General features: G+C 41.0%; 2 protein-coding genes across 2 annotated transcripts in view; one reads left to right on the forward strand and one right to left on the reverse strand.

Moving 5' to 3' along the window:
* The window catches only part of tpra1 (transmembrane protein, adipocyte asscociated 1), a 208,945-nt gene that overhangs the window by 174,329 nt on the left and 10,156 nt on the right, over positions 1–24,460 (reverse strand). The gene's annotated exons all lie outside the window — the stretch shown is intronic.
* LOC134030082 (integrin alpha-5-like) lies at positions 113–8,419 on the forward strand. The gene is made up of 14 exons (XM_062474020.1): positions 113–119; positions 464–564; positions 902–1,024; positions 1,244–1,305; positions 2,724–2,769; positions 2,891–2,900; positions 3,295–3,420; positions 3,604–3,648; positions 4,006–4,049; positions 5,017–5,151; positions 5,266–5,318; positions 6,461–6,663; positions 7,994–8,046; positions 8,357–8,419. Exons 1-14 carry the CDS (start codon positions 113–115, stop codon positions 8,417–8,419), a joined length of 1,071 nt encoding a protein of 356 aa, XP_062330004.1.

Genomic DNA, 24,460 nt, shown 5'->3' on the forward strand with positions numbered 1-24,460 from the left:
GACCCCTTCTTTAAACAGGTCCAAACTCTGAAGGACAACTACTGGGGTATAGTAACAACAGTATCTAAGTTCAGCTGAGCAATGTTCGATGTTTGTGTCATATTAAAAGAACATGAAAGGTAGAGATGGAGGCCATGAAACCCTTGTGGGAAGTGGTCCGTGCAGTACGACTCGATGTCATCAAACACAGAAGAGAGGTGGCCCCAGGGATATTGAAACAGACATCCTTGACATGTTGATTGACTTTTAAAATGTAATTCTGCTATTCTGAATGTGATTCCGTTCAGCCACTCACTACTTTGTGCACCAAATGTTTATACATTAATGTGCTTAAAAAAAGCAGAAAACATTCAATAGGGGGGACTACCTTCTAGGTTTCCCTGTTTACTAACAGCTTTTTGTCTTTCCTTCATTCTGTTCTCAACCCAATGCACTTACATTTTCTCCTTTGCCATGTCTTAAGGTGACCGTCGTTTCCGTATCAACAACTCAGACCTTCCAGTGGAGTTTAAGTCCCATCAGTGGTTTGGGGCAACCGTACGTTCCCATGGTAACACTATCCTGGTAAGACATTATCCACAGGTGTTTTCATTTGCCATTTTCAACAAGCACAAGCACAGGTACTGCTCAGGTACTGCTCAGGGAGAGGAGGGTTTAGGGTGCACCTATGGCTGTTGTGGGGGTGGGATTGCATTGGTAGGGTAGGGGAGTGTTGAGGGTGGAAGTGGGGGGGACCTAGCAGCCGTATTGAAATCTAACTAATTTGGTTTCAGACATTTGTCAGGTGTATTTGCATTTTTGAAGTTTGAGATTGAGTGCTATCTTGCAACGGAGGAAGCAACATTGACACATTTTCTTTAACATCTGTTTTCCCGTCAACAATCTTCCATTTATTCTGCAGGCATGTGCTCCTAGATACTACTGGAGAACTGAACATGATGTGCCCTTTTCTGATGCCACCGGGACCTGCTACCTCTCTGTGGATGACTTCCACATGTTTGTGGAGTACGCCCCTTGCAGGACAGTTAAGGAACTCAACCCAACTCAAAAAACGTGGACATAAAAAAACATTTATCTTACAGTTTTTTTATTGAACATTATCTGGATTCACAGAGTACATAATTTGACATTTTCTTTCTTTCTTTAGTCTCTTGTAAATAATCCTCCTCTTCTCCCTTCTTCCTCTCCCCTCCTCTCCACTCCACTCCGCTCCACTCCTCTCCTGTCCACATCCTTCCCTCAGAGAGACATGGCCCTGCAGGTCAGGGTTACTGCCAAGGTGGCTTCAGTGCTGACTTCACCAAGGTAAGTGAAATCCATATAATACTCACTCACTATACAGTACAGTTATAGATATGTCTATTGCTGTCAGTATTGTAGGGGTTTTTATATTGGCCAAACAACCAAAACTATGCCCCTTGATTTAATAAAAGAGGGTAAGCTGGACAGTGTATAGCAAATAGAAAAGCAGTTATACGACTCTATGGGTAAAATCGGAACAGAAAGGGTTGAAGTTAAAGGAAATTGATATTAACTGTAATAACATTTCAAATGAATTAAATCTCTTACAAGACAAACATGTTACAAAATGAAGGTTTTAAATCTTACCTACCACTCTATACTTTATTGTAAACCGGAAAGAGAACGAGAAGGAAGAGAGCAAGGAGAAGTAGAAGCTGAGGCTAAGGAGAAGTAGCCTGGCTCTGCCCTCCTACGTACTTCCGCTCAAATGTATTTGCTTCTGTACATAGGTCTGGCCATGAGGTACGTAAGTCAGATTCTTCAGGTTGATTTTCTACCGGCGAATCAGCGAACAGAGGGAGTGGCTGAGAACGATGATGTTGATGTCATGCGCTAGTTTGTGTTGTAGTTCCGTAATGGCGGCGGAGAAAGATGCGAAAGATGCGAGCAAAGCCATTCGGTCCGTTGTGGCAACGCTGCCGAATATCCAACAGCTAAAGCCGGAGCAAGAACAAGTTTTGCTGAGTTTTGTTGGTGGCCGTGATGTTGTGGCCCTCCTCCCCACGGGGTTCGGCAACAGTTTGATTTTCCAGCTACGGCAACTAGCTCTGTTACAGTAGTGGTGAAGGAATTGGCTAAGGCGAACGCTAGCGATTGGTTATGGCAGATCAGAGTGGCTCTGGGCAGATCCAATCCAGTTTTAAACTTCAACAGAGTACCCGCCTACAAGGAAGTCAACGCTTGTCAATGGAGCGAGGCTGGTTAGGACCAGGCTAAAGGAGAAGGACCTCAGGAGAAGAATATTGAGAGCACATTCCCTTTTAGTAAACCCAACTATTATCTCTAAGAACAACCAATCAGACCACACCTTGACCCTTACTTATCAACATGTGACTACCAATCCAACGGTAAGTTACAAAATTAGGTGTAAAAACCATCAAGCAAAGACATCCAGCAACTCCAGTTTAGCATATGAGAGGAGGGGACAGGGTATCTCCAAGCCTACAGTATGGACAAACTGTCAAATGGAAACCAAAATAAAAACATGCACATTTTTATTGAAATGGAATCAAAAGCAGGGCAAAAAGCAGGGCATTCACTCTACATTTTCATGGGACTTTCCTATTAGACTCCTCCTAAGATTTTCACACAGGTGGACATCTGAACATTGTGTGAGGTGAGCAGCACCTCAAACCTGAAGTTAAATCTCCCGAGGGCCATGAACACCTCAACTTCTTATCCAATGTTTCCCTTGGTTTCAGGATGGAAAGGTTGTTCTTGGAGGGCCTGGCAGCTTTTACTGGCAAGGTGAGCTAGCAGGATGAAGAAGAAGAATAGGTTTATGCAATTCATCACAGTATAATCTACAGATCTCAAAGGCAGAACAATACTCCTACTCTCAAATTCTCTGTGAACACAAATTCACAAGTACTGGCAAGGTGAGCTAGCAGGATGAAGAAGAAGAATAGGTTTATGTAACTTGTGTTCACAGAGAATTTGAGAGTAGGAGTATTGTTCTGCCTTTGAGATCTGTAGATTATACTGTGATGAATTGTTCAGAAGATCACGTATTGTGCTATCTATGTACTTATTCTGGCCAAGGTATAGAATAATGCATGCCATAAAATCTACTGTAAATATCTTGATTTAGCTTACCTCAACAAATCAGTCTTAAAACATATCAGACCATCTATCCTGGACTTTTAAGAAGAGGGAATAATTCATCAAACAGTGCAAGAATACTTAGTGGTGTCTAAAACCCAAGTTCAAAGGTCACAGCCTCTTGTTTTAACACAGTCACTTTGACCTGTTTTCTCATCCATCCATCCTTAGGCCAGCTGATCTCCGCTACCACTGAGGAGATCATCAAGGCCTACTACGCCTCCTACTTCCTGCTTTCTGTTACCGGGCAGATTCAGACCAAGCAGGCGCAGGGGAGTTATGATGACAGTTACCTGGGTGAGATGGTCCGCCTCTTTATTGGACTGTTATTGGTTAGGTAAAGTTTTGGTTTGTGGGAAATATGCAGCAGGCAAACACCATGACATTGGGTACTATATTTACCATTGCAGGGTTTACATCTCTGTCTGCCTCTCTCATTCTCTCCCTCCCTCTCTTTCTATCTCCCTCTCCTCCTATCAGGGTACTCCGTGGCTGGAGGAGAGTTCAGCGGGGACCGTGTCGAGGGTGAGGGTCATGTTGACAGACTGGCTCATGCATGGCTGAGCCTAGGTTTTGCTTACGTCTAATAGTTAACCACTCTATACCATATCTGCCTGCCATCTGACTTACTGTGCTGATTGACCAGAATTCTTGCTAAATTATCACTGTGGTTCTACTAAACAGTCTTAGCCTGCTCAACTGTCTTGTTGAACAAAGCCTCGAAATATGAAGTATAGAATACTGAAATCTAATCAATATCCATCCCATATAGCAACATTTTATCCCAGGTTTCTGTCTTTACATAACAAGACATACATACATAAACGTTTTTTAATTGCTAACCTGGATTTATGTTCCGTCTTTGTTTTTTTGTCTTGGCAGATTTCATCACAGGGATCCCCAAAAGACTCATGCTATATGGTTTAGTAAGGAAGCCTGAGATCCCAGCATTCATTTGACATCGGGGTTGTTAAACATTAAAGTGGAAATATTATGGAACATTCCAAGGGGAAACTCCTTGATTTCAACATCAACTTTACTCTTTCTTTTGTTACTTTCTTTTTTCTTTACAACAATGTCTAATATTGATGCAACAAAAAGAAATCTGACTATTTTTCTGACTATCGATCTCTATCTATGTGTCTATACTTGATGGCAAGGATCTCAGGTCCATACTGAACTTAACAGGGGAGCAGGTATGTATATATGGAGAGAGAGAGAGAGACAGACAGAGACAGAATTGTAAAGAGACAGAGAAAGAGTGCACTGTGCATGAATGTGTATACCTGTGTGTGTGTGTGCACATGGGGTGAGCCAAAGGAATTTGTTCTGGAGAGAGTATTATCCTTGTGTCAGAGTAACTGACACAGATTGTGTGTTCACTAAGCTGTGAATCAAAAACAAAAACCATTGGCCATTATCAGTTTCTACTGACTTACTGTAGTTGACCAAATACTGCTGTTTTATTGAGGGAGGTTCAAGATGGCTACCAGACGTGCACCCTGGTGTCACTGCACTAAAGCGATGGATCTCTTTTGGCAGTGTACATACCAGGACATGGATTTTAAGATGTGACTATGTTAAGATGAATAATTACGTGAATTATCTTTTGTGCTTGCGCATAAATGGATGCGGTGCTTTGAGGCATTAGGTGTATGAAAAAAAAAATATAATTGTCAACTGCATTGTCAGAATTATCTGAAGTACACCCCTGGTTATAATAGTCTCGACAATCTATTTACAGTGAGCGGTCTCCACATGGGAGCTTTGATGGCCCTGACCAGCTCAGCTGAATAAACAATGTCGATAGAGTATATCTGCTTTTTCAAGGGACCTTAGAGATTTGGGTTTTTAAGTTTTCTGCTTGATTTTGATGAGTTTTTGCTGTCTCAGGCCAACGGGCCCTTTCCAAACAAGCAGCCCTGGATCTCATTTTGTCTGTATGCAATGCTGTGCTGTCAAGTGCTGTGCGTGCCTTGCATAGTCATCAGCACGGCTGACCAAGAAGAGAAAGAGAGAAAAAGAAGAGTGAGAGGGTAGATGAAGGGGGAGAAAGGGGTGGGTTGGGGGAAGGTAAGGCAGAAAGAGATGTAGACCCTGTGGTTTGATTAAAGACCCTGTCTTGTGTTTGATGTGGTTCAGATGGGGTCCTACTTCGGCTACGCGGTGGCAGCCACAGACATCGACAACAACGGGTGAGTAAATCCAGGTGTGGGGGAGGAGGAGGGAAGGAAAAGGGGGAAGGAGGGGGGGAAGAGGAGGTGGAGAGCAATATAGAGACAACGGAGAGGTAAAGGACAGGTAGAGGGAGCGAAAGAGGGAGAGAGAAAAGAGAGAACGCGAAAGAGAGAGAAAGAGAGAGATTGAAGGGTATGAAATACAGCAAACCAGATTACCCAAAATTACAAAAGAGATTACAGTGTATGCAATTGTATGTGTGAGAGAATGAAAGAGTGTGACAGAGAGAGAAAGAGAGATCTGCGAGAGAGAGACAAAGATGGAGAGACAAAGAGAGACACTTTGTCTCAGAGAGACACTTTGTCTCTCTGCGAGAGAGAGACAAAGAAGAAAAAGAGATGGATAGGGAAAGAGAGATTAAAAGAGAGATTAAGAGAGGGATAGAGAAAGAGACATGGAAAGAGAAAGGGATAGAGGTTTTAACAGAGTGCTGAACTCGGAGCTTCTGCAAATCACACTGCTTGCCATCCTCCCCCTCTGTCATGAGTTGTGAAAATCCCTGGTACTTCTTTAGAATTAATTTTCTTAAACTTTCTAGAACTTCTTGTTTAGTGTATTTCACTTCCCTGTCCTAATCAGTCACTAATGACTTTCCCAAATGGCTTTGCTAAAGACTCACTAATGTGTATAATCACTCAACTCTCACTGTTCTGACTGAGAACCTAAAATACTGGTCTAGGGTTAGTTGAACAACAATTCAAGCTTGAATGTGCATGAAATGTGCATGGTATATCAATTGTTTTAATATGTTTTTAGCAGACACTTTTATACTAGCAACATACAAGGGGGATTTAGGGGACCTTTGATCTTCAGTCTTACTCTCTTACTCTCTCTTCTCCCCTTCTCTTCTCCCCTTCTCTCCACTCCACTCCTCTCTTCTCCCCTTCTCTTCTGCCCTTCTCTTCTCCCATTCTCTCCTCTCCACTCCACTCCACTCCTCTCTTATACCCTTCTCTCCCCTCCCCTCTTCTTTTCAAATGTTTCCTCATATCCCATTCTCTCCCTTCCCTCACCATCTTTCTCCATCTTACAATCCTTCTATTTCCCATCACAATTCTCATCTTCTGATCTTCCTCTAAACTCCCCCTCCTCACCCCAGTCTAATGGACCTGGTGGTGGGCGCTCCCATGTTCATGCGGAGCTTGTATGGGCGTGTTGAGGAGGTGGGCAACGTGTACGTGTACCTCCAGCAAGGGTCCCTGGTGCCCGGCCAGCCTCCAAGCCTGCAGGGGACGCAAGCCTTCGGGAGGTTTGGCAGCTCCCTTGCTCCACTGGGGGATCTAAACCAGGATGGCTTCAATGGTAACACCACAAAGAAGCTCCACAATTACATTACTTACAATTACTTAAATATCTGTCATTTTCTGTCTTGTTTTGTATGTACATGTTCTTATAGCATAATTTCCTTAAGCAGATTATTAGTTATTATCTTGTCTTATCTGGTGTAGAGATATAGGGCTTTTTCTTGCTGAAGAGCTGATGATAAAATTGTAACAATGTGCATTCATGGTTTTAGCACTCCTTGTGAAAGTTCTGCACGCATTTCATCAAGTGTTTTATAGTATCTTGTTTTCTATGTTTCTCAGTAAATGACAGACTTAGTTTTAGGTCTTTCAGAAGACTTTAATATCATCCCAAGGGCAGTTACAGTTTGTCTCAGTTGCTTTTGTACTAACATTGGAACTTTAAACACGGTGACTAAACCTCATTCCTTCAGTTATACAAATTCTGCTCAAATTTCCTGCTTTTCACTCATTTTGCAGTTCTATACAAATCTCACACCTGGCCAGACATACATTTTTGGTAGGAATTTTATTTTTCAGGACAGAATATGCAGTAGTAGTCTTATTCACATTTCTTTCTTGTATTTATGTGTTTTATATTTCAGTATGAAAACATAACAGTTTACAACGGACTGTTGTACTCGGACTGGAAATGCTTAAGGCCTTCTGATAAGATTATCATAGTAGTGGTTTCCACTCATAGTGTTTTCCATGGAGAACATCAGTGTTCAATTTGGTTTTTAAAATCTCTGTTTATTTGATGGTGTGTGTCATTTGAAGATACATTTTAAATTGGATACATTTTCATTAAAATCTGTGTTTGCTTTTGCCAAAGATTTGAGGAGTCTGAAAATGAAAGAAATTAGAAAACTGCCATTCTCACTGATTAATAACTTATCAGAATTGCCTCTTATTAGTCTTAACAACATATAATCTTGTGTGTTAATGTTTGTAGACATAGCCGTTGGCTGTCCCTTTGGAGGTGATGACCACCAGGGATTGGTCTTCATCTTTAACCCTCGTGCTGCCTTCGGGTCACATGACCCAAAGGTTCATAACGAACCATCGTTGTGTTTACCCAATTTTACCCAATACAAAAACAAATAAAAATAATTTTCTTTTAACCTTCGCAATGTGGGGGGTCTGAGACAGCCCAACGGTTAAAAGAAAATGCTTCACTTTGTTTTTGTATGCGGTAAAGTTGTCGCAATACGACGGTGGGTCACAATGACTGATGGGTCAGAACGACCCGAAGATAACACAAGGGTTAATGGACATTCTAGTGGACTGGAGGCCACAGCCACACAGACTCTAGCTGGCCAATGGGCTTCTTCAACCTTTCCTGCCAGTTTTGGCTATGCACTCCGTGGTAACAAAGACCTGGATCAAAATGGCTACCCAGGTAAGCCATGGTTCAGTGAAGTTTTATTCCAAAGGTATTGAATTCTTGTTTAGTTTGAGGTTGTATCCTCACATTATCTTTTTCAGATCTCATTGTAGGTGCTTTTGGGGTTGACAAGGCTGTTCTATACAGGTATTTTACCCCAAATATATATTTGTTGCCTTCTCAGTCAATCATATGGTAGGAACTTCATTGATCAATGATGGGAGATTGCATATTTACTGTAGAGTTGTGTGTAACTTTGATGTTGGTACAGTATAGTTTTTATTTGGTAGAGATCTCATTTCTTCCTATTGGTTGCCATCCTCAGGGCTCGGCCTATAGTGAACGCCAGTGCCTCTCTGCTGGTGCACCCTACTATGATCAACCCTGAGGAGAGGACCTGTGTAGTGACCAAAGGGAATGAGACCATCTCTGTTTCATGGTAGGTAGTACTGTTCTTCTTTACCGTACAAAGATAGATCAGGTCCATCTTCTGTAATGAGACAGATAAATAGTCATTGATCTGCCTTTACGAATGTTGTATGTTTAGGACAAATTAACACTTTTTATAGAAGTTCAATATAATACAAATGTTGGTTTTAAGTTTACATTTAACACTTTTGTTCTCAATTTAGCACTGTTGTGAAATATTTACCAAATTATCTTGAGTTTTTTTAAGAGGTAAAATTCCCCAACAATCAGATAAAGAACTAAGACTAATTGTTACGGGGTGGTGGTGGTGGACCCAAGTGCGCAACACAGACGAGAAAAAACTGAGGGATGGTCCAGAGGGGTTTAATGTTGGGGTAAGTGCAGAGGGGAATGATGGTGACGGAAAACAGACAGGACGGCAGGGTAGGCTGTGCAGGGTTTGGCTGGGAGGCAAGGTTGGTGAACAAAGTCAGCACTGAATGGTTTCACACAAAAAATACTAGGTCTTACAATCTCTCTTTGTAACCGAGAGTATACTACCGAGGGTAGACAAAACTATTATCCGGCGATGAATGACGTGAAAACCAGGGTTGATAAACTGCAGGGCTGATGAGTTGATGGGAGACAGGTGTGGAGACTGAGGCAGTGAGGCAGTGAGTGGGTAATTGGAACTGGAGACCATGGCCACACCCACAACCGGGAAACAAACACAACAAACCGCCACTAGGGGGCAGAGGGCATGACACTAATAAAATTAACTCAAGAGTTTATGGTAATTCAGGGGTACCGTATTTTACAGAAAATAGGCCGCATTTTCTATAAGCCGCATCCCACCAGAATGGGAACTTTGTGTTTGTAAATTGTCTAGAGTCTAGGCCACACTGGAATATAGGCCGACTGTTTATTTACCCAAGAACACTTTCACATTGGACAGCTTGGATAGCGATCTAACTAGACAACATTCACAATCAGGGTGAACACTCAAATTACCTAAATTACAGACCATAGCATTACACATATCATCAACAGCCATCATCACTGTTACATCCTCAGAAAGCATGAGCTCCTGAGTTGGGAAAATCTTGTGCAATACACCGACGCATGTCTTGTATTCAAGATCCTTCATGGCCTGGCTCCCCCTCCACTCAGTATTTTTGTTAAAGATCCTGTAAAGCAAATTCCATGATTTGCTTCTCAGTACATAACATACGTGTGAAATGAGTTCCTGAAAGCATGTGCAAAGCGCGAAAACGTTGTCGCACTGAAATGTGGAGTAAGTTTCTCTTCCGTTTTCAGATGTGGCTCCGCCCATTAAAACCACATATCTACGTCATTTTGACCCATCTACATCAGATCACTGAATGGTTCCTCCTGCTGTACTGTTATTGTAGCCTACATCAGCTAGCTAGCTAGCTTCAGGATGTCTCCCTCCACCCGTGACTGCATCTTCCCTGAATGCAAGAACTTCGACTGCGCTGCAACGCTATTTAATTTCCCTATTGATAAGGAAAGGAAAAATACGTGGATTGATTTCGTGAAGAGCCACACTGATGGAGAGCTTCGGATAAACTCCAACAGCAACCTCTGCAGTGACCATTTCACGGTGGATAGTTTTAACATGGACCAGAGACAGACGGGGTTCAGGGACACACGGCTTCTCTTGCAGCGTGGAGCCGTACAGAGCACTTGGACCATCCACCGCCGCCAGCAGTTCATCACTCAGTTCTGTGTGCTTGTTATAATTATACTAGATAACTTTTCCAGAGGTATTTCTGCTATGAGTTAGTGCAAACCACTAACTTGTCATTAGGCTACTCGGTGTAGAATGAGCAGTTCCTCTCTGAGCCCCTCCGAGGGACTCAGAGAGGAACTGCGTTGTTGAACAGGCTTAGGCCTAGCTTGTTATGTTTTTTTACTAATGATTGGTTATCCTAGTTAAAATGGCTCTTAAAGGGTGCTGATCTTGATCTATTCTGATTCTTAGTTCTTATCTTCATCTAAAAACTACTTTTGCATTTGTTCAATTTGTCCTGTTAACCTGTTGAATTTCTCTTTTATATCTTTTAACGCTAGGGGGATGCAAAATACGATTAAGCGAAAAACGCTTTTTCTATACGCTAGACAATACAGGGCTGATTTCTGATTCAATAATCACATTCGCTTGACGATGATGCCAAATTCTGGAAGTCTCAATGGGGGACTTCAATATGGTTTTCACATGGTTCTGAACATTCAGCTGGGGTGATGACACTGAAAAATAGGTTTAATGGCGAAGTTGTGCATTAATTTTGTGATTCAGACGGGCACTTTGTTTGTTTACTACTCAACTGTAATGATACGTTTATTATTACAGCTAATGTTTACGGATACAATAGGAAGTCAGACAATGATGAGCTTCTGGAGGTCATAGAAAATACGTTTATAGAATGGTTGGGCAAATATCCAAATGCTTACATAATTATGGGAGGGGATTTTAATATTATTCAGGACTATGATATAGATAAGTGGCCACCAGGTCGGCCAAACTCAACAAACACCTGTCTGAAAAACCTTATGGCTAGATTTAATCTTATAGATATTTGGAGAGTTAAATATCCTAACAGTGTAGCCTTTACATGGAGTGACAAGACAGGCTCTAGTCTGTCTAGAATTGACTACTGGGTAATTTCTGACAGTTTGACAAAGATGGGGTTGATGTGGATATTTTACCTACTCCCTTTAAGCCAAAGCCATTTATATAACTGTGAAGATGTTCCCCAAAAAACAAAATGTGAATTCCTCATATTGGAAGCTTATTAATTCCCTTCTGCTGCATAAGGAGGTCCAACAGAAAGTTGGACATTTGATCTCAAGCTTTTGGATTAAAGCCAAAGTGGAAAATTCCTTTAGTATTAATTGGGAACTATTGAAGTTTGAATTGGGTAAATATATGAGAGAATATGGCTCCTTTACAGCCAAGAGTAAAATAAACAGTGAAACCAAAATAAGAACAAGAATATCAGATTTATCACGAAGACATCCAGATTCTATCAGAGAGGAGGAAAAGTTAGAATTGTCTGAGTTGATGAATAAATTAGAGGATATTTATAAGGAAAAAGCTGAAGGGGCCTTTATTCGTTCGAGAAGAAAATGGCTTGAAGAAGGTGAACAAAACTCACATAATTTTTTAAATCTAGAAAGACAGAATTTTCTTGGTTACGCCATTAGTAAGTTAAACATAGATGGGGTTGTGACAGATGATCAAGTAGTAATCTCACAGTATTGTAGCACATTTTACAAGAACTTGTATACCTCCAATTACTCTAAGGTCACAGCTGCTAACTTTTTGAATGGGTTGCAGATTAAATCTTAATCTTACATTTTGGAATTGACTGATGCAATAAATCATTTGAAGAATTCCAAATCACCAGGCACATCGGTCTGACTTCAGAATTTTATCAATTATTTTCCAAAGACTTGGCTCCCTTTCTAGTAAGTAAGTAAGTAAGACTTTATTTATATAGCACATTTCATACAAGAATTGTAGCTCAAGGTGCTTTACATACAATCAATAAAAACAATAATACAAGTGATAAACAATTCAAACAAAAATCCCAATAAGATCTCTGTTCAAGAGAGAAAACAACTTTAAACATGTGTGGAAGAAATTGCGATTTCCGGTGTGCTTACATTATTCACTAATCAATATAACTAGTCATTGGATACTAGTTAGTATGTTCTCATGTAAGCTTGCTATTAATAAGAGTAGATGGTGTCTATGTGTCAGGGTTAATAGATGTTCGTGATCAGGAGAAAGTACTGGGTAAACGTCCTTGGTCATGACTACAAGGAGAGCGCCAACTATGATCTCTCTAGTCTGAGTGGTCATGTGTTGGGAGCTGTGAATCTCTTCCTCTGAGACTGTTGTAACGTCATTACTGCCTGACTGTCACTATCTATGTTTACATTCCTGTGCCCTATAAAAGATGGTCCTCCGGCTTTCAGAGCTGAGAGAGACATGATTGAGACCTAAGCCTGGTGTTGTGTGGTCATTTATTGTCAGAGGTCTGGTTTTCTCTCCCAATCTGCAGATTGATAATACTTATTAAAATCCAGAACTCAACTGAACTTAGTCACTCCGTTTATGAAGAGACGGACAAAACACTTTCTTCATCAATTGGCGTTGTCGAGCAGCAGGATTGCAGAACCAGATCCAGGAGAGACCCACGGCAGCACCAGTATAAAGCAGAACCCGTGGTGCACAAAACTAAATGGTAAGGGGATCCTTTTCCAAAACCCCATTCACGGACTGCTTTATGCTTGGTGCGCCTGCTGTCCCTCTGCGATGCTGGTAACGTAAACAATTTAAGAACCTTTTATTGTGACGTTCAGTTGGGAGCCTGGTCTTAGCAGACCAGAGTCTGCTAGGCCTCAACAGGAGGAAGATAATATTAGAGTTTTGGTTTAGTAAATTTGGGTCATTAATTGACTTGCTATTTTTACTTTGTCTTGGTCAGAGTTGGCAAACTCTGATAGCGTACAAGAACTCTGGTCGTGTGAAGTATTGAAAAAGTATGTAAAACAATCTGTGTTCTTGATCTGAGGCAAAGGATCTGTTAAGAGAATACGTCCCATACTCTTGATCTGGGGAAAAGGATCTGATAACAGAGAGTATGGTTTTACAGATGCAGACCAGGGGTGAACCAAACAAGGAAAGGTATGTGTTTCTTTTAAAATGCACGTTTACAGCTGAAAACTTTAGTTGAACAGACATCTTATGTTGGTTTGAATTGTATTAAGTTGAATTGTAACTGTATTAAGTTTTGTGTTGGGCTTTTCTCTTTTGAACAGAGATCTTAGTGGGACTTTTATTTTGGTTTGAATTGTAACTGTATTAAGTTTTGTTTTGGGCTTTTCTTAAGACCAAGCACAGTAGGTGGGCGGTCATAATGTATCAGGGTCACAGGCTTTATGCGAGAGACCAACTTTTAAGGGTAAAGTGGTTTTAAACAAGTTAGGGATACTTTGACAATGTAAAGGGGCAGTTAGGCTTTTAACTGACAAGCTTGGCATTTAATTATCAGCGAGGGACACAATCAAATACTAAGGGAAAGATATAGACTGGCAGTTTATGAATTAACTCGTCCCTTTTAAGCACGAATTGTGGTTATTTTGTTACTTATGGAGTTGAGGAAATTATTGTATGCGCGTTCCCAAAGAGTTGGGTCTTTGTAGGCGCGTCCCATGATCGAGCGCCGGAGGGCGAGGATAGTTTGGCTTGAAAAAGGCCATATTTGTAGTTCACTACCACATGATATTGTAGTTCTTTTATTCTTCAATATTGTGACCGTTGTACAGTGCTATGAGATTGTGCGACTGTTTTATAGTGCCATGTGATTTTGTGACTATATTCTAAAGTGCTGTGTGATTCTTGCTGCAGTAAATCATAAGAGCCTACCGTTATGAGATTTGTTACAGATACTTTGTAATTCAGTATGGGTAATCTAGCTTCCAGTACAGGAGCGATAGAGACGTTGTTAGTCCAGCCCGATATATGATTTGATTTACATGGAATTCAAGCAGTGTCAAGCATTGAGAGATGGCATGCGTGGATTAATCATGACCGAGACATTGTTTTCCGCTGGAGTGAACGTTTGATGTAAAAAAAAAATATATATATAGGAGAGTTTAAAAGCGGTTTTGAAAGACAAGGAAACAAGTCGGACGTGTAAACAATTTGTCAGCTGGCCAATGTTTATGATATGGTTAACTGAAGCTACGAGACGACGTGGCATTGTCTATCTTGAGAAAATACAATCAGATCAAGCTAAAACGGATTCTGATAGAGAAGCAAGAAATGACCCGGAGCGTCTTGAGACAGAGAAAAGATGATCAGACTGAACAAAGTCATAAAGTGATTGAACTCAAGACATTGCTCGAACATGTTAACATGAAGTTGCTTGAACAGACTAACAGTGCCAAAACTAATTGTGAGAAGTCAGTAGTTGTGAAACAGGCTGAAGGTAGCGCTAATTCTCAAGGGAAACAAGAGAGTCTACCAAAGATTTGTAGCCTATTCACCTACAATGAAGATGATGTTGTTGCTATAGCTGTGGCTATGCAGAGGAGAGCCAGAGACAGGGAAAATGCATTATTAGGGGAAGCAGCGGGTCAGGTGCAGCCAGAACAGAACCTACAAGAGAAGGTTTATATCACAGCAAAACATGATGGGTGAGGTTAACCAGGAAGGCCTGTCAGTTGAACCCCCAGGTATCAATGAACCCTATGTGTGCATATCCAGGTCCTGATGTATGACAGCCTATGTACCTTTATCGCCCATGGTCAGTGACTGAGCTGAGGGAGCTAGGAAAGGGATTTCCTGACATGAGAGGACTCAGCAACATTTCTAAGAGATTTGCAAATATAGCTATCAATGCCAACATACCTACTTTTATTGATTTGAATCAAGGCTTAGAGGGTGAACTCCAGACCGGTATGTTGAGAAAACTTAGGTTTCTGATGGTGTTTAATGGCAGTAATACTGGAGGGGTGTTGCTTGACTGGAGCAAAGTGTATGATCGCAAACAGAAAAGATGAGGATCCTACAGATGATCTGGAAAGACTTACTAGGATTTTTTTTTGTTGAAAAAAAAACAAAAAAAAACATTCTGGTTTTACAGCAGCTGCATCCCCATGCCACTTTATCATGTGTTCATATGTGGATTGCTTCCTGAACTCCAGGTAGAAGTTAAGAAACAGGTTCTAAATTGGGAGAACAAAAACTGTTGATATGATTATGGATTATGTCAAACATAATTGTACATTGATGCAGGAGAATGCAGGAAAGAAAGTTGAGAAATTAATGACATTGCAAATGAATGTCTTACGGAGAATAATATATGTACATTTTGTTTCAAAAAAAAATAAAAAATAGGTTCAAATCATTGAGGTTAGAGTCCTCTAAAAAATAGGGTTAGAGTCCCTGAGGTTAGAGTCCTCTAAAGTAAAGAAAAAAATAGGTTCAAATCCTTGAGGTTAGAGTCCTCTAAAAATAATAATAATCAAGAATACGGGAGGCAGAGAGCTTCTCTTTTTTCAAGTAAGACCCAGAGCTACTAGGTTAGCCAGTTCAACAGTATACAGTACCCAAATCAATGAGATGATAGTGGTAGTTTCTGGGGTTCCTGTGGACACAACTGTCAGTTAGCTCTTATGGGTGGATAGATGGATCTTTGAAAGATGAACATGTATTTCTTTCAACTATGTAAAAGTAAGTAACAAGTAAATCTGTTGGAAAGGAATTTGTTGTGCAAACTGAACCGAAATGAAATGCACTACTGACTTTTTCTTATCTATTCCTTAGGATAAAGAACACTTGGCCTAGCAATCCCATACACATCCCCCAGCAGTGGAATGCAGAGATTTTAGCGACCGCAGATGTGGCCTTGCTAGAAGCTGGGCCTGAGCTACTGTGGTCCACACACGCTTATCATATTGGGCGCATTAAGAATGCTACCCCAGTTGTTATCATTGTTTGTAGTACGACTCTTGAGAACCGTACCTCAGTATGCTAGTAATAGAGAAGTAGGGAAAGGTATTGTCCCAGTTATTAATGCTTTGTTGAAACAAGGAGTCATAGGTAGACTTTAGGTCAATTTGATCCTTTAATGCTAATAAAATACTTGGAAGTTTATTATGGGTTTATAAGCAGGTAATGCCTGTGTTATACATCCTGTTGTGCCTAACCCTGTTACGATACTTAGCAAGTAACCCTGTTACTTTCTAGCTCTGTGAATGACTATTGTTTGCTTTCTTTTCTGTTACCAGTGTCCTGTTGCCTCCTGCCAACAGGACACTATTGCTGTGCTACAGGCACTGGCTGAGAAGGGCCACAGGGCCTCAAAGGCAAAACTGCAGTTATGGTCTTAGGAGGTCAAGTATCTGGGCCATACACTCAAAGGTACAGAGCATCTATTGACGCCTGATAGAGTGGAGGCCATCCGATGGATACCGAAGCCTAGAACACCAAAACAACTCAAGTCTTTTTCTAGGTTCAGCCGGGTATTGTCGTTAGTAGATCCTTGATTATGCTGTGTTGGCTAGACCTATCCTTGACTTAAGGAAGGAGACTGATACTCATTTGTTGTGGAAAACTGAAGCTGATAAATCATTTGTATCTCTCAAGCAGGCCTGGGCCCAGGCGCCAGCTCTCGGTCTGCCAGACTACACCAGGGTGTACTGACCCAGCAGTATGGTAATCTTAAGAGGCCTATTGCCTATGTGAGTTCTTCTTTAGATACTGTGGCAGCAGGTTTCCCCCCGTGCTTACGAGCAGTCTGTGCTGCGGCAACATGTGTGTAAGCAACTTCAGATATAGTGCTGGGGTCGCCCTTGGCAGTGATGGTTCCTCATGCAGTAAGTGCTTTTCTGTTACGCACCAAAAACTCAACACCTGTCAGCCACTAGAGCTACAAAGTATGAACTGTAATTGTTGACTAAAAGTAACATTACAATCCATAGATGCTCCCCATTGAATCCAGCTTCATTGTTGCCCAACCCTGATGATGGTGAACCACATGACAGTGAGATGGTTGTCGATAAAGTGCTAACACCCAGACCTGATATGTTTGACAAACCTATGGATAATGCTGAACTTGTGTTGTACGTAGATGGATCTTTGTCCCGAGAATGGGATGGCTCTCTAAACTCCGGATATGCGGTCTGCACGGACAGTGAGACATTCAAATCTGGTAAACTGTCTCCACAATGCACTGCACAGCAGGCAGAGTTTTGCTTTGACAAGGGCATGTTGTTTGTCAGAAGGCAAGGTCGTAAATATTCACACTGACTCAAGGTATGGATTTGGAGTTACTTACGATTTTGGTGCCATATGGCGAGAAAGAGGTTTCATTAACTCCTCAGGTGGAGCATTCAAGAATGGAAAGATGATTGATAATTTGTTGTCTGCAATACTACTACAGAGAAAGCTAGCTATTGTTACTAAGTGTGAGGCTCATACTAACAATACAGATGATGTTTCAAGAGGAAATGCTAGAGCTGATTTAGCAGCAAAGGCTGCGGCCAACTCCTCTGATGTGTCCCAGGTCCCAGGTCCCAGGTCTCTATTTGTTTGTGTCTCAGCAACCGGAAACACGCACTCTTCATGTTGTGGCGGACCTTTGAGCCGCTGCTGATAACACTGAGAGGGATGATTGGTTATCTGTTGGCTGTGCGAAAGATTCCATGTGCATTGTTCCCTTGGTTGGCTCGCATGGCGCACGGATGTGCCCATACGAGCAAGGGGGGTATGGTCTCAATAGTAAATACAGATTGGTTTGCACCTGTTTTTTTCCACAAAGACTTAGCAACATTGTGCTCAGTGTCATATTTACCAGCAGCATAATCCCGAAAAGGGACCAAAGAGAAGAGCCCACCCACCACCAAGTGGTCCTTTTATTAATTTACAAAATGTTGTACAACAACAAGTGTTGTAATTTTGAGTATGTACTTGTAATTGTTGACATGATCTCGAAATGGGTAGAAGCCTACCCATGTCGGAAAGTTGATTCTACCACGATAGCCAAGATTCTTATTATTAGAGATGTGATCTGTAGATATGGGATCCTCACAAGACTGTCCAGTGATAGAGGTTCACATTTCACGGGTCAAATTGTTCAGGAACTTTGTAAAGCGCTCCAGATCAACCAGCATTTTCACTGTCCCTACCACCCACAGTCTGCAGGGGCAGTGGAGAGGCAAAATGGAACTTTGAAAAACAAACTAGCCAAGATATGTGAAGAGACTGGCCTAAAATGGCCTGATGCACTCCCACTAGCTCATATGGCCATGAGCCCAGAGGAGGAATGGACTTTCCCCACACAAGATAGTTTTAGGGAGACCAATTAAATTGCCTGTCTCTCCCCCACTATCATTGAAACAGATGGATATCCACCAGATGGATGATGCAATGTTAAACTTTTGTTTTGCCCTAACTAGAGCAACCAGGGTTGTGCATTCACAGGTGAAAGCTGCCTGCTGGGGAGCCATGTCATCCCTATCAACCGGGAGACTATGTGAAAGTGCACAAACGGAGGACTGCCCTCTCACCAAGATGGACCGGTCCATACCTGGTTTTCTCTTGGTGACTCACACAGCTGTAAAAGTGGAAGGTCGTCCGACATGGATTCATGCAACGGAGTGCAAAATGGCCCCTCCACCGAACAACACGGTGGAGGGTCCCAACGGAGAGCCAGGGGCCGGTGGAGGAGCAGGTGCACCTCCAAATGGTGCCTGCTCCAACTTGTCATTTGTCTCATCCCCACTGGGTTACTCCTCCAGGAGTACACCAAGGGGGGTGGAGACCCGTTTGCAGCGGCTGATCCGGGAGCAGGCTCCAGTCCAGCTGACCGATTTGAGCCAAAACCAGGATCCCGCCAACCAGCACTCCAATCCAGGGGCGCTGAGAAGGAGGTCCCAAAGAGCACCCACCCGGAGGTGTTGAAGACGTCGAAAGGTGAGTCACATGAGGAGAAAGCCAGAGAGGGGCTGCTGTTGCTACCATGCCTCTCTCCCCCATGTGTGATTCATGAAGCAGATGACAGCACCCAGACGGGAAACCAGAGAGAGGAGCCTGGAGAGGGGAAGACACTTTCAGTCTTCCTCCGGCCTCTACATGAAGCAGATGACAGCACCCAGAATGGGGACGAGAGGATACTGTGGTGGAGGCCCTCGGTTGTTTCAAGGAAACCGAGGCCGCTGCCGGAGCTACGATGAGAGATGAGATCCAGACATACTGACGCACACACCTGACAGACATATACTGATACTGGACGCACAAGTCCACAGACATCGCATACATGAGCCACACCGAGAGTCACTATTGCACGCTCCCAATTATACTGATGTGAACATTGAGATTCATCATAAAGCACACATGAAGAACAATCTGTGCAACAACACCTTTCCGTGGACGGGAAAAAATGACTGGACGCAGCATTAGAGGGGACAGACCTTGCAGGGTTTGTGGTTAGAGTCCCAAGCATTCTGGAGGTTATCCAGGGATATCTGTCCCTCTGTCAATGGCTGATATGTGTAAGGTCAAGAAGTGGCCTTGTGTAGGGTTGGATGTAACAAATGTGACTGTTCTGTCGAACAAGTCAGTGATCTCTTGAATATGCCCCACCTGCATTGTTATGTGTATGGCATAGTGGTACAGTGAGAGTGAAAAAAAATACATGCAAGGATACGGTTTCTATGTATGCTCACACTCTACTGGATGATTTGTAAGTTCAATTGTATCTGAGTTCAATGTTACTTGTCCTGTATACCATTTGGGCGGGTGACATAAATTCCTGATGTTGCTGACTATGCTATTCCTACACTTTTAGCATACTACAGAAGATGTACTATATGGTTGATTAAATGTTTAAATAATTATGGGAAGGTATTTGGTAAAAATACATGTAACCACACTGTGGTATGTATGCTAACAGCCTGTTGCATGATTTGCCTGTTGCAGATGGACCTGTAAGTATAAGGGCATCACCATTTTGGTCTCGTCGTGCAGCTAACAATGGCACCATGTGGGTATGTGTTAAGAGTGCTTATTATTTCCTGCCGGCCGTCTGGTCAGGAACGTGTTACCTTGGGTTTATTGTAGGAGCCCTCAGACCTGTAGATGGGTTGCCCCTGCACCCCTTTCCCAAACATTGGTGGCACCGCCACAAGAGAAGTATTATTAATGCAGATGCTAAGAAGCTGGGATCACATCACGTGGATTCAATAGTACTCAGTCACTTTTCACGTTTTCAGTTGCCATTCTCCCTGTGTATGGTGTTATCACTGCCTTTAGAGATATTAGGAGCTTAGCAGTAGGGTTGGAGTCCATTGGTAATGAGACAGCCGACGCCTTAACTGCAGTTGCGTCTGAGATGAAGGCCATGAGGCAGGTAGTGCTCCAGAACCGTATGGCACTGGATTATCTGTTGTCAGCTCAGGGAGGTAGCTGTGCTGTGATAAGTCATGACTGTTGTACTTTTATCCACGATGAATCTGCTAATATCACAAGTATGGCTGCTTACATTAAAACATAATGTCAGCTTTGGGGGAACCTGAAGCTAGGAATTGTGCTGACTGACCTCCTCTGTTCGGGGTTTCTTTTTCGACTATCATTCAAATAGGAATCACTGGATTGGGCATGTTAATCGTTGTTGTGCTGATTGTGGTTTGCGCTTGGAAGATGTGTACTGCCTGCTGTGTACAGTGCTGTGCAGTAGGTTTTCGTAAGGCTGCCAGTAAGATTATGGTAGCCCAAATCAAGCCACAGACAAAAGCAAGCAAGACTGATGATAACTTTATTGCCCTGGGAATGACTGAAATGTCTGATATGTAATCTCAAGTACCAAGTGACTATTTTGCCAATGTAATAAAGATGGCCATTTGCCTCCTTCTATTTTCCAACTGATATACAATGCTGTATGCAATGTGAATAGATCTGTCCTTGACCACAGATCAGTTAACAATAATTAAAGATGGTTACTTTATTACTTTTTTTATACTGTTTGAAATACTCTGAATTTAATGAACAGTGTTTGACCTATACCCTGATGTGTTGAGCTCACGAGAGCATGACCAGTGGGTATGTCCAGCAGAGAAATATGCCTATGTTTCTAGAACTATTGATAAACTAAGCAAAAAGCTATTCACTTCAATGACTTTGTACCTTTTCACCTGTGATTGGGTACTACCTAATATTTCTTCAAATCCTATAATCATGTATGCTGTGCTGAGTAGTTACAGATACTGTATTGTTTGATTGTTAAGGTTTTTAAATGGTATGAAACTTGTGAAATGTAAGGCACTACAGCAGGCCCCAGATAAACAGTTTATGAATGGTTGTTGTGTTGACGTTAAACGTCAAAAGGGGGGGACTGTGGAAGAAATTGCGATTTCCGGTGTGCTTACATTATTCACTAATCAATATAACTAGTCATTGGATACTAGTTAGTATGTTCTCATGTAAGCTTGCTATTAATAAGAGTAGATGGTGTCTATGTGTCAGGGTTAATAGATGTTCGTGATCAGGAGAAAGTACTGGGTAAACGTCCTTGGTCATGACTACAAGGAGAGCGCCAACTATGATCTCTCTAGTCTCAGTGGTCATGTGTTGGGAGCTGTGAATCTCTTCCTCTGAGACTGTTGTAACGTCATTACTGCCTGACTGTCACTATCTATGTTTACATTCCTGTGCCCTATAAAAGATGGTCCTCCGGCTTTCAGAGCTGAGAGAGACATGATTGAGACCTAAGCCTGGTGTTGTGTGGTCATTTATTGTCAGAGGTCTGGTTTTCTCTCCCAATCTGCAGATTGATAATACTTATTAAAATCCAGAACTCAACTGAACTTAGTCACTCCGTTTATGAAGAGACGGACAAAACACTTTCTTCATCACATGCATCTTAAAAGTAACATACATTTGGTTAACCCCTGGTCTGTATATATAAAACCATACACTCTGTTAACAGATCCTTTCCCCAGGTCAAGAGTATGGGCCGTATTCTCTGTTAATGGATCCTTTGCCTCAGATCAAGAATACAGATTGTTTTACATATTTGTTTAAATACTTCACGCGACCAGAGTTCTTGTACGCTATCAGAGTTCGCCAACTCTGACCTGGACAAAGTAAAAATAGCAAGTCAAATAATGACCCAAATTTACTAAACCAAGATTCTACAATAATATAACTAATAAAAGTAGGAAAACCCTTTTGAGATAAAATTACTTAAATGCTTCGGTAAAAAGGTAGGTTTAGTAGAGGTATTCACTGAAAGCAGAGAGAGACAATATCTTCCACCCACTCTAACACAAGGTTTAATTACACTCCTTCCCAAACCGAAAAAAGACAAGCTATATATTGATAATTGGCGCCCTATTTGCTTATTAAACAACGATTATAAATTCATGGCCCTAATACTGGCTCAAAGACTAAAAACAGTTTTGGACTCCGTAATTGATGAATCACAATCGGGTTTCATGGGAAATCGGCACATAACAAATAATATAAGATTGGTTTTGGATGTTTTAGATTATTCAGACCTGATTAGTGATAACGGATTTATATTATTTTTTAGATTTCTATAAAGCATTCAACTCCGTAGAGCATCAATTTATATTTGAAACGCTTAATAAATTTGATTTTGGTAGTTTTTTTTTTCTGCAGCAATTCGAACTCTATATAAAAATGGAAATTGTTCTATTAAGTTATTGAATGGTACTTCCCCTAGATTTGATATCACAAGAGGAATTAGACAGGGGTGCCCAGTCTCTCCATACCTCTTTCTATTAGTGAGTCAGCTTCTTTCTTCTCATATAAAATCAAGCTCGTTAAAAGGTATCACTATCGCTGATAGAGATTAAAAAATATATTTAAAAAAATCCAATTAGCCGATGACACTACACTTTTCATTCTGAACCGAAACCACATTTCTGTGCCCACTGTATTGATCAGTATATTTTCAAAGGCATCTGGTGTATACCTGAATTTGGCAAAATGTGATCTTATGGCGATCAAAGATTGTTCTGAAACGTCTTACTATGGTATTCCTCTTAAAAATTAGGTTCAATATTTGGGAATAGTTATTACAAAGGATCAACATAGAAGGTGTTTACTTAACTTCAATCCTATTGTTGATTTTTTTTTTAAAGAAATTAAATCTGTGGCTTACGAGAGATCTTTCTTTAAGAGGCAGTTTTAATTACAAAGGCAGAGGGTATTTGCATCTAAATAAAACCATATGTAAAGAGATTGATAAAATATTGTTTGACTTTATATGGAAAAACAAAATACATTACATTAAGAAATCAGTTATCACAAATTCTTATGAAAATGGTGGCCTAAATGTTTTGGAACACTAAATAATACTTTTAAAATGAATTGGCTTCGTCAGATTATCAGAAATACCCTTTCCATTTGGAACTTTATCCCTTCCCATATTTGTTCAAACCTTGGTAGTATACCTTTTTTTCTCAGTTGTAATTATAGTATTGGAAAAACACCGGTGAAACTGTCTGAATTTCATCGCCAAGCCTTTTTGTCATGGTCTATGATTTACAAACATAACTTTTCACCTCATAAGTATTATATTTGGAACAATAAGGACATCATGTATGAATGCAAATCTTTTTTTCTGAAACGTTGGTTTGATAATGGCATTGTATTGGTAGATCAGTTATTTAATGAAGATGGTTTACTTTACACTTATGAAGAGTTTCTGGCACATTATACGATTCCTGTAACACCAGGGGACTATGCTAGAGTTTTTGGTGCAATATCTTCAAAAGTGTGTATGCTGTTTAGACAGGGGAAAAGAATAGACATTCAACACTGGTCCCCATCTACTATAGTAAACTCTTATGTAGGTAATATTTGTTTCTCTTTTAACTCACGTAATAAATCCATAAGAGAGTTACTTAAAAGGGACTCTGTATCTTTGCCTTATATTTATTCGTACTGAGAACATTTAACAGACAATATTATTTGGAAAAAGGTTTGGCTTATACCTAATCAGTATTTAATTACGAACAAAGTTAAGGAGGTATCTTTTAAAATTATACACAGGATTTACCCAGTGAAACATTATTTTCTTAAATTTAAAATTGACATTGATTATAGTTGTACCTTTTGTGACAGTCACCCTGAAACTGGTTCATTTGTTTTGGCACTGCCCGTTTGGGAAAACATTTTGGCAGAATGTTCGTGATTTTATTACAGTAAATATTGATGACCAATTTCTTTTGATGTGGAAACACTTAGTATTCGGTCTTTTAGAGGACTGTAGAGACAATGGTTATCAGGTTTATTTGATACATTTTATTATATTAATGGCAAAGTTCTATATTCACAAATGTAGGTTTTCATAAAAAGCCTTGTTTTATTTAGTTTAAGAAAGAAATTGAGCATTATTTTGTTTCAATAAGATTCTCAAAGAAGCAAAAATCTGTGAAAACTTTGAGGACCTGTAAA

This window comes from Osmerus eperlanus, chromosome 1, assembly GCF_963692335.1.
Source record: "Osmerus eperlanus chromosome 1, fOsmEpe2.1, whole genome shotgun sequence".
NCBI lineage: Eukaryota > Metazoa > Chordata > Actinopteri > Osmeriformes > Osmeridae > Osmerus > Osmerus eperlanus.

Excerpts from the sequence above, each read along its gene's own strand:
- LOC134030082 (XM_062474020.1), top strand. Across the intron at positions 5,152-5,265 it reads AGAAAGAGAGAAAAAGAAGA|ATGGGGTCCTACTTCGGCTA; the intron begins GTGAGAGGGTAG and ends GATGTGGTTCAG. Across the intron at positions 8,047-8,356 it reads GGATCAAAATGGCTACCCAG|GGCTCGGCCTATAGTGAACG; the intron begins GTAAGCCATGGT and ends TGCCATCCTCAG.